Below are 10,669 nucleotides of genomic sequence, written 5' to 3' on the forward strand. Positions count from 1 at the left end.
CTGAGTTACCTCCTGTATTGTACTCCAGAGCTGCACTCTCTATTCTGCTGGTGCAGTCACTGTGTACATACATTACATTACTGATCCTGAGTTACCTCCTGTATTATACTCCAGAGCTGCACTCACTATTCTGCTGGTGCAGTCACTGTGTACATACATTACTGATCCTGAGTTACCTCCTGTATTATACTCCAGAGCTGCACTCACTATTCTGATGGTGCAGTCACTGTGCACATACATTACTGATCCTGAGTTACCTCCTGTATTATACTCCAGAGCTGCACTCACTATTCTGCTGGTGCAGTCATTGTGTACATAAATTACATTACTGATCCTGAGTTACCTCCTGTATTATACTCCAGAGCTGCACTCACTATTCTGCTGGAGCAGTCACTGTGTACATACATTACATTACTGATCCTGAGTTACCTCCTGTATTATACTCCAGAGCTGCACTCACTATTCTGCTGGTGCAGTCACTGTGTACATACATTACTGATCCTGAGTTACCTCCTGTATTATACTCCAGAGCTGCACTCACTATTCTGCTGGTGCAGTCACTGTGTACATGCATTACTGATCCTGAGTTACCTCCTGTATTATCCTCCAGAGCTGCAGTCGCGGGGTGCATATATTATAATCGCAGGTTTTGACGCTTCCCACAATCAGACACGCCGTGCGCGGATCTCTCCTGATCGTCAGTGATTATTTACACTCACATCTCTTTATCAGGAATACGCTGATTAGACATTTGCCCTCTTCCAAAATGGCCGCTGTGCCTTCTTGATCATGTGATCAGTGCATGTTTATACGTCAAATTGAAGGGTCAGGCGTCTGGCGGACTGTCAGGCTTCTGATTGGATGATTTCAGGCGTCAATCACATCCTTTTCCTGTCTTTCCTACGTTCCTTGGGAACGGTTCACTATTGGTTCCCTGGGCTGTCATTCTCGGGCGGCCCTCGCTCTGATTGGCTGGGAGGGCGGGCGCTTGTCACGTCACAGCTGATCAGACGGGTGGAAGCAGCGGGACAGAGCGGACGGTGAGTGGGCCTGCACCGGGGGCGGGGGCCTGCACCGGGGGCGGGGGCCGCGGGAGCTGCCGCTCAGCGCCTAGGAATTGATCTGCTCTCCCGTCATGTAGGAAATTCTTTGTTAGAAGGCGGGAGCGCAGTAAGGGTGTTTCCCCGCCCGTGTGTCACGTGACGTTACTGGAAGTGCAAATGACGTCATGGGAGCGGCTGCGGACACTAAACTAACGAGAGTCAGGGGCGCAAAATAACGAAGATTACCAGTAATTAGTGTAAAGCTGACATCGTGCGGGTGAGTGACGTCATGACGTGTGGGCGGGGCTAAACACTGACCGGAAGTATCCTATACATAAGCAGAACAGTGAGTGCAGCTCTGGAGTATAATACAGGAGGTAACTCAGGATCAGTAATGTAATGTATGTACACAGTGACTGCACCAGCAGAATAGTGAGTGCAGCTCTGGAGTATAATATAGGAGGTAACTCGGGATCAGTAATGTAATGTATGTACACAGTGACTGCACCAGCAGAATAGTGAGTGCAGCTCTGGAGTATAATACAGGAGGTAGCTCAGGATCAGTAATGTATGTACACAGTGACTGCACCAGCAGAATAGTGAGTGCAGCTCTGGAGTATAATACAGGAGGTAACTCAGGATCAGTAATGTATGTACACAGTGACTCCACCAGCAGAATAGTGAGTGCAGCTCTGGAGTATAATACAGGAGGTAACTCAGGATCAGTAATGTAATGTATGTACACAGTGACTGCACCAGCAGAATAGTGAGTGCAGCTCTGGAGTATAATACAGGAGGTAACTCAGGATCAGTAATGTATGTACACAGTGACTGCACCAGCAGAATAGTGAGTGCAGCTCTGGAGTATAATACAGGAGGTAACTCAGGATCAGTAATGTAATGTATGTACAGAGTGACTGTACCAGCAGAATAGTGAGTGCAGCTCTGGAGTATAATACAGGAGGTAACTCAGGATCAGTAATGTATGTACACAGTGACTGTACCAGCAGAATAGTGAGTGCAGCTCTGGAGTATAATACAGGAGGTAACTCAGGATCAGTAATCTATGTACACAGTGACTGCACCAGCAGAATAGTGAGTGCAGCTCTGGAGTATAATACTGGAGGTAACTCAGGATCAGTAATGAATGTACAGTGACTGCACCAGCAGAATAGTGAGTGCAGCTCTGGAGTATAATACAGGATGTAACTCAGGAACAGTAATGTATGTACACAGTGACTTCACCAGCAGAATAGTGAGTGCAGCTCTGGAGTATAATACAGGAGCTGACTTAGGATCAGTAATGTATGTACACAGTGACTGCACCAGCAGAATAGTGAGTGCAGCTCTGGAGTATAATACAGGAGGTAACTCAGGATCATTAATGTAATGTATGTACACCGTGACTGCACCAGCAGAATAGTGAGTGCAGCTCTGGAGTATAATACAGGAGGTAACTCAGGATCAGAAATGTATGTACACAGTGACTGCACCAGCAGAATAGTGAGTGCAGCTCTGCAGTATAATACAGGAGGTAACTCAGGATCAGAAATGTATGTACACAGTGACTGCACCAGCAGAATAGCGAGTGCAGCTCTGGAGTATAATACAGGAGGTTACTCAGGATCAGTAATGTAGGTACACAGTGACTGCACCAGCAGAATAGGGAGTGCAGCTCTGGAGTATAATACAGGTGGTAACTCAGGATCAGTAATGTATGTACACAGTGACTGCAATAGCAGAATAGTGAGTGCAGCTCTGGAGTATAATACAGGAGGTAACTCAGGATCAGTAATGCATGTACACAGTGACTGCACCAGCAGAATAGTGAGTGCAGCTCTGGAGTATAATACAGGAGGTAACTCAGGGTCAGTAATGTAATGAATGTACACAGTGACTGCACCAGCAGAATAGTGAGTGCAGCTCTGGAGTATAATAGAGGAGGTAACTCAGGATCAGTAATGTAATGTATGTACACAGTGACTGCACCAGCAGAATAGTGAGTGCAGCTCTGGAGTATACAGGAGGTAACTCAGGATCAGTAATGTAATGTATGTACACAGTGACTGTACCAGCAGAATAGTGAGTGCAGCTCTGGAGTATAATACAGGAGGTAACTCAGGATCAGTAATCTATGTACACAGTGAGTGCACCAGCAGAATAGTGAGTGCAGCTCTGGAGCATAATATAGGAGGTAACTCAGTATCAGTAATGTATGTACAAAATGATTGCACCAGAATAGTGAGTGCAGCTCTGGAGTATAATACAGGAGCTAACTCAGGATCTGTAATGTATGTACACCGTGACTGCACCAGCAGAATAGTGAGTGCAGCTCTGGAGTATAATACTGGAGGTAACTCAGGATCAGTAATGAATGTACAGTGACTGCACCAGCAGAATAGTGAGTGCAGCTCTGGAGTATAATACAGGATGTAACTCAGGAACAGTAATGTATATACACAGTGACTTCACCAGCAGAATAGTGAGTGCAGCTCTGGAGGATAATACAGGAGGTAACTCAGGATCAGTAATGTAATGTATGTACACAGTGACTGCACCAGCAGAATAGTGAGTGCAGCTCTGGAGTATATTATAGGAGCTGACTTAGGATCAGTAATGTATGTACACAGTGACTGCACCAGCAGAATAGTGAGTGCAGCTCTGGAGTATAATACAGGAGGTAACTTAGGATCAGTAATGTAATGTATGTACGCAGTGACTGCACCAGCAGAATAGTGAGTGCAGCTCTGGAGTATAATACAGGAGGTAACTCAGGATCAGTAATGTAATGTATGTACACCGTGACTGCACCAGCAGAATAGTGAGTGCAGCTCTGGAGTATAATACAGGAGGTAACTCAGGATCAGTAATGTATGTACACAGTGACTGCACCAGCAGAATAGCGAGTGCAGCTCTGGAGTATAATACAGGAGGTTACTCAGGATCAGTAATGTAACGTATGTACACAGTGACTGCAATAGCAGAATAGTGAGTGCAGCTCTGGAGTATAATACAGGAGGTAACTCCGGATATGTAATGTATGTACACAGTGACTGCACCAGCAGAATAGTGAGTGCAGCTCTGGAGTATAATACAGGAGGTAACTCAGGATCAGTAATGTATGTACACAGTGACTGCACCAGCAGAATAGTGAGTGCAGCTCTGGAGTATAATACAGTCTATGACGCGTCCATCTTTTTCTCTGGCAGTGCTCAGATCCATAGTCTCATTGGTTCGTACAGATCCATTATATTAGTCGCTCTGTGTCCCCCGATCTGTGAGGATCAGAGTCACATTGTGACCGGATTTTGTGGATCCACATAAAGCAGATGAGACGCTTTGTCCTTTAGTTTCCCCCCCGAGTGTCGTTCGTTCTTTATTGATCCACTGCTGAGAGTCAATGGAGAAATCCCGGTCAGTGCTCCGGCTTCAGAGAGAAAAGTCGCAGCATTCAGAGAGTGAGTGTGATGGCCGCTGAGAAGAATGTGCGGCTTCCCTCGGAGCGAGTGTTATGTCCGCTGAGAAGAATGTGTGGCTTCCCTCAGAGCGAGTGTGATGGCTGCTGAGAAGAATGTGCGGCTTCCCTCGGAGCGAGTGTTATGTCCGCTGAGAAGAATGTGTGGCTTCCCTCGGAGCGAGTGTCATGTCCGCTGAGAAGAATGTGCGGCTTCCCTCGGAGCGAGTGTTATGTCCGCTGAGAAGAATGTGTGGCTTCCCTCGGAGCGAGTGTTATGTCCGCTGAGAAGAATGTGCGGCTTCCCTCGGAGCGAGTGTTATGTCCGCTGAGAAGAATGTGCGGCTTCCCTCGGAGCGAGTGTTATGTCCGCTGAGAAGAATGTGTGGCTTCCCTCAGAGCGAGTGTGATGGCTGCTGAGAAGAATGTGCGGCTTCCCTCGGAGCAAGTGTGATGGCCACTGAGAAGAATGTGCGGCTTCCCTCGGAGCAAGTGTGATGGCCGCTGAGAAGAATGTGCGGCTTTCCTCAAAGCGAGTGGGATGGCCACTGAGAAGAATGTGCGGCTTCCCTCGGAGCGAGTGTGATGGCCGCTGAGAAGAAAGTGCGGCTTCCCTCGGAGCGAGTGTGATGGCCGCTGAGAAGAATGTGCGGCTTCCCTTAGAGCGAGTTTGATGGCTGCTGAGAAGAATGTGCGTCTTTCCTCGGTCTCTCGCTGTGTGATGTCCGTACGGTGACTTCCCTCGAGGATCTGAGGTGTCTGACTTCCGCCATCTTCCTTCTCTCCTCAGACATGGCTGCTATACGTAAGAAGCTGGTCATTGTTGGTGATGGCGCCTGCGGGAAGACCTGTCTGCTCATCGTGTTCAGTAAGGACCAGTTCCCTGAAGTCTACGTCCCCACCGTCTTCGAGAACTACGTGGCCGACATAGAGGTCGACTCCAAACAGGTAAGAGAAGTGTAAGAAGAGCAGATATATCCTCACCCGCTGGGATATGGCCGCACATGTTAGGGGGATCTGTCCCTGGCCGACTGACTAAAGCTTTGCGTTTCCAGGTGGAGCTGGCGCTGTGGGACACAGCCGGCCAGGAGGACTATGATCGTCTGAGACCCCTGTCCTACCCCGACACTGACGTCATCCTCATGTGCTTCTCCATCGACAGCCCCGACAGCTTGGGTGAGTGACGCAGGGAGATATCCGACAGCCGCCTTACCTGTCCAAACCCTGAGGCCCCACCTCGTATTGGAGCTTGGCCCTCATAGACTTAGAGACGTCTTACATTTCTTCTTTGCAGAGAACATCCCCGAGAAGTGGACTCCGGAGGTGAAGCATTTCTGTCCCAACGTGCCCATAATATTGGTAGGAAACAAGAAGGATCTGAGGAACGACGAGCACACCCGGCGAGAGCTGGCCAAGATGAAGCAGGTGGGTGACACCTGGGCTCGGTGTGCGGGCGCCGGAGGTTTGCAGGATATTTAGAGTTGGAAGAAGTCCTCCTTAAAGGGGTGGTCCTGGTTTCACATAATAGTAATCAATATTGAATCAGTGGGGTCCCACACCTGGCACCGCCACCAATCGGCTGCCCTAGCTTTTCATAGTAGTGGCCGTTTCTGGGTACTGCAGCTACTATAGACCTCCATAGGAGGCGAGCTGCAGTACCTGAGAACGACCACTACACGGTGTCCGGAGCAATGTTGTTCCAGCTCTATAGAAAGTTTCCTTCTGATGGCAGAGTGACCTGCTGGCAGCTAATCAGTGGTATTGTCGGTGCTGGACTCCCGCTGATTTGATATGCATGATATGTAATAAATTATGGACAACCCCTTTAAGAAACGGGAGAATTACCGTATTTTTCGGATTCTAAGATGCACTTTTACTCCCCAAAAAATGGGAGGAAAATGAGGGGTGCGTCTTATAATCCGATTACACCTTACCGTGAGGATGGGGAGAGGGGTCGCAGGAGGCAGGCGCTGTGCTGGGGCCTGTGCAGCAGGAGGCGCTGTGCTGGGGCCTGTGCAGCAGGAGGCGCTGTGCTGGGGCCTGTGCAGCAGGAGGCGCTGTGCTGGGGCCTGTGCAGCAGGAGGCGCTGTGCTGGGGCCTGTGCAGCAGGAGGCGCTGTGCTGGGGCCTGTGCAGCAGGAGGCGCTGTGCTGGGGCCTGTGCAGCAGGAGGCGCTGTGCTGGGGCCTGTGCAGCAGGAGGCGCTGTGCTGGGGCCTGTGCAGCAGGAGGCGCTGTGCTGGGGCCTGTGCAGCAGGAGGCGCTGTGCTGGGGCCTGTGCAGCAGGAGGCGCTGTGCTGGGGCCTGTGCAGCAGGAGGCGCTGTGCTGGGGCCTGTGCAGCAGGAGGCGCTGTGCTGGGGCCTGTGCAGCAGGAGGCGCTGTGCTGGGGCCTGTGCAGCAGGAGGCGCTGTGCTGGGGCCTGTGCAGCAGGAGGCGCTGTGCTGGGGCCTGTGCAGCAGGAGGCGCTGTGCTGGGGCCTGTGCAGCAGGAGGCGCTGTGCTGGGGCCTGTGCAGCAGGAGGCGCTGTGCTGGGGCCTGTGCAGCAGGAGGCGCTGTGCTGGGGCCTGTGCAGCAGGAGGCGCTGTGCTGGGGCCTGTGCAGCAGGAGGCGCTGTGCTGGGGCCTGTGCAGCAGGAGGCGCTGTGCTGGGGCCTGTGCAGCAGGAGGCGCTGTGCTGGGGCCTGTGCAGCAGGAGGCGCTGTGCTGGGGCCTGTGCAGCAGGAGGCGCTGTGCTGGGGCCTGTGCAGCAGGAGGCGCTGTGCTGGGGCCTGTGCAGCAGGAGGCGCTGTGCTGGGGCCTGTGCAGCAGGAGGCGCTGTGCTGGGGCCTGTGCAGCAGGAGGCGCTGTGCTGGGGCCGGTGCAGCAGGAGGCGCTGTGCTGGGGCCGGTGCAGCAGGAGGCGCTGTGCTGGGGCCGGTGCAGCAGGAGGCGCTGTGCTGGGGCCGGTGCGGTGGATGACTGTGCTTGGGCCGGGGCGGCGGTGGGCTTTGCTGGGGCCGTGGCGGCGGTGGGCTTTGCTGGGGCCGTGGCGGCGGTGGGCTTTGCTGGGGCCGTGGCGGCGGTGGGCTGTGCTGGGGCCGGTGCGGTGGTAGGCTGTGCCGATGCGTTGGCAGGCTGTGCCGGTGCGGTGGCAGGCTGTGCCGGTGCGGTGGCGGGCTGTGCTGGGGCCGGGGCGGCAGCGGGCTGTGCTAGGGCCGGGGCGGCGGCGGGCCGTGCTGCCGCTGGGGCGGCTGCGGGCCGTGCTGGGGCCGGTGCGGTGGCGGCCTGTGAGGCAGGAGCATCCTGAAAATGTCAGTGGTGCTGGGTTCAAATAATGGCTCCCAGAGGCACCGAGTTCACAGATGGAGCTCACGACTTAAGAACTCATCTGTGCAGGCGCCGCCTCCGGCCCATTGATTCCCGGCAGCGGAGTTAAGGAAAATGGCGCCCGGAGGTGGTGCGTGCACAGATGAGATCTTGGCTTGTCATTGAGCTAATAGCTCACTCTATGCACTCGCCACCTCCGGGCGCCATTTCTTTGAAGCCCGCATCGCAGACAGTTTCTGGAGGTTGTCTACCTCTCAGTATCTGGGACACCCGTCACACAGACTGCAGCATCGCCCTGCTCCACCTCCTCCTCCTGTGACCCTGCGCCACCACTGCTGCCAGCCCCCGGTAAGAGACCACCATATTGTAAGACGGACCCCCTTTTTTAGCTCTAAATTTTGGGTGCATCTTATAATCTGAAAAGTACGGTAAGTCCTAGAGTTGGTGGGAATGGATTCTTGGCCGTCAGTTCTAGATCCTGAGGCCGTAGGACGGGAGCCTTGAGAACGGTCTTTCCTCCCGGCATCCACCGCTCTTCTTTGGATTTGCCGGCCCGGCACAACCCAATGAAGGGCCGTGGATGCCAAGAGGTAAGAGTCGGTGTCCGGGCTCCCGTCCGACAGCCACAGATGACAGAGCTGGGTCTCGTGAGTCGATTTGCACCATTTTTGGGAACAGGCGGATCCGCGTGTGAGACCGCTGCTGACGATTGTTCTCCATACAGGAGCCGGTGAAGCCGGAAGAGGGCAGGGATATGGCAAACCGAATCAGTGCCTTCGGCTACCTGGAGTGCTCCGCGAAAACAAAGGACGGTGTGCGGGAAGTGTTCGAGATGGCGACCAGAGCCGCGTTGCAGGCCAAGAGGGGGCGCAAGAAGAACACGTGCGATCTGCTGTAAAAAGAAAGACGCCCTCCCCCATCACCCCCCCCCCCCGCGCCCCTCTTCCTTTTCGTCTGCTCCCCTCTCTGCCCATAAGGCCCCGGCTCTGTTCTGGGGCCCGGGCTGACGAGGGGGCCCGTGATGAAGCTGTGCCACTCCTATGTCAGCCACACTGCCTTATCGTGAAGGACCTTTTTCCTCGAGGTCAGCGGGGGAGGAGATGCCAACACCCGCCGGACCTTCCCTCATCACGCCACGTGGCCAGTGCCACGCTCTGCAGGCTCCATCCACAGAGACAGGACCACGGCCTTTTTTCGGGAACCTTCGGGCTCAGGTGCCATGCTTTATAGGACTTTTTTGAAGGAGTTGGTGACCTCTTCCTTTTTTTTTTTTTTTTTTTTTGCAATTTCCAAAAATGGGCCCCGTGACCCCCCCCCCCCCCCCTCCAAGAGAACCAGCGCTGGTTTAGGGGGTTCACGGTGGCAGAATATGGGGTGGGGGGGATTTTATTCTGCTTCACAAAAAAAAACTGATCTTCCCTTTCTATATATACATATATATGTCTCCGATGTTTGCAGGACCGGCTCATACGGGAAAGCCCGCACGTCAAGCTTTTGTGCTACTGCAAGCCCTGCTGGGATCTGTAGTGCCACAAGGGCTCGTCCAGAGAGGATCACGCCCCTGTGATGGGCGCCGAGGACGTCTAATATCAGGATGGGGGGTGAGGAAACAGGAAAAGGAAGCAGTTTTGCAGAACGGCGGAGCTCTGTGCCATATCATTTCTCCCCGTCCTGCTCCTCCGTCTCGCTGACGTTCGGGCCCGGCAGTCGCTTTTTTTGTGTGTGTATGTGTGTGTGTGTGTTTTAAAGATTTCTAATTTTATTCCTTTTTTTTGTGTTTTATTGTTTTTGTTTTTTTTTTTCAAAAAGATTTACTGAATACACTCTCTTTTTCTCAGCAAAGCCGAATTTCACAATAAAACCGTGTAGTCATGTTTAGTAAGTCGCCTCTGTCATTACTGATTACTAATTTTCGGTCTCGTTATCCTACATACTGAGGGGGGTGGACGATCTGGGAAGAAGAGGCGCGAGTCGTCACTAGGTCATCGATAGGGGTCTGGTCGGGGGTGTAAGGATTAGTCTTTAGGGGGAAAGCTGTATAACTAGTCCCCAAACATACATTTTATCATCACTCCCTTCTTCTATTATTTACCCACTCCTGGCTTCACTCCATGCTCGTTATAGTGCTTCTATACTGATCACTTTGAAGGAGCCTGTCTCTAGAGAAGCTATATCATCACTCCTTGTGCAATATTTACCCACTCCTGGCTTCTCTCCATGCTGGCTATAGTGCTTCTATACTGATCACTTTGAAGGAGCCTGTCTCTAGAGAAGCTATGTCATCATTCCTTTTGCAATATTTACCCACTCCTGGCTTCTCTCCATGCTGGCTATAATGCTTCTATACTGATCACTTTGAAGGAGCCTGTCTCTAGAGAAGCTATGTCATCATTCCTTTTGCAATATTTACCCACTCCTGGCTTCTCTCCATGCTGGCTATAGTGCTTCTATACTGATCACTTTGAAGGAGCCTGTCCCTAGAGAAGCTATATCATCACTCCTTGTGCAATATTTACCCACTCCTGGCTTCTCTCCATGCTGGCTATAATGCTTCTATACTGATCACTTTGAAGGAGCCTGTCTCTAGAGAAGCTATGTCATCATTCCTTTTGCAATATTTACCCACTCCTGGCTTCTCTCCATGCTGGCTATAATGCTTCTATACTGATCACTTTGAAGGAGCTTGTCTCTAGAGAAGCTATATCATCACTCCTTGTGCAATATTTACCCACTCCTGGCTTCTCTCCATGCTGGCTATAGTGCTTCTATACTGATCACTTTGAAGGAGCCTGTTTTTAGAGAAGCTATATCATCACTCCTTGTGCAATATTTACCCACTCCTGGCTTCTCTCCATGCCGGCTATAGGGCT

The 10,669-nt window shown here is 52.2% G+C and overlaps 1 protein-coding gene across 2 annotated transcripts; it reads left to right on the plus strand.

The window, feature by feature from the left end:
* The first annotated feature begins 939 nt into the window (after positions 1 to 939).
* LOC142251641 (transforming protein RhoA-like) lies at positions 940 to 9,681 on the plus strand. Of its 2 annotated transcripts, none has more exons than XM_075324621.1 (5): positions 940 to 1,040; positions 5,288 to 5,445; positions 5,553 to 5,673; positions 5,792 to 5,922; positions 8,524 to 9,681. In XM_075324621.1, exons 2-5 carry the CDS (start codon positions 5,290 to 5,292, stop codon positions 8,695 to 8,697), a joined length of 582 nt encoding a protein of 193 aa, XP_075180736.1. In that variant the 5' UTR covers positions 940 to 1,040; positions 5,288 to 5,289; the 3' UTR covers positions 8,698 to 9,681. The 2 variants fall into 2 exon arrangements, with proteins under 2 accessions (XP_075180736.1, XP_075180737.1); XM_075324622.1 differs by lacking the exon at positions 940 to 1,040 and adding an exon at positions 1,132 to 1,320.
* Positions 9,682 to 10,669: the final 988 nt, after the last annotated feature.

Source organism: Anomaloglossus baeobatrachus, chromosome 9 (genome assembly GCF_048569485.1).
Source record: "Anomaloglossus baeobatrachus isolate aAnoBae1 chromosome 9, aAnoBae1.hap1, whole genome shotgun sequence".
Taxonomy (NCBI): Eukaryota; Metazoa; Chordata; class Amphibia; order Anura; family Aromobatidae; genus Anomaloglossus; species Anomaloglossus baeobatrachus.

What these genes read in the sequence shown, in the direction of transcription:
- LOC142251641 (XM_075324621.1), top strand. Translation starts at nt 5,290, where the DNA reads ATGGCTGCTATACGTAAGAAGCTGGTCATTGTTGGTGATGGCGCCTGC. An exon ending in TAGAGGTCGACTCCAAACAG is followed by an intron (nt 5,446 to 5,552) that starts GTAAGAGAAGTG and finishes TTGCGTTTCCAG; the next exon opens with GTGGAGCTGGCGCTGTGGGA. An exon ending in CGACAGCCCCGACAGCTTGG is followed by an intron (nt 5,674 to 5,791) that starts GTGAGTGACGCA and finishes TCTTCTTTGCAG; the next exon opens with AGAACATCCCCGAGAAGTGG.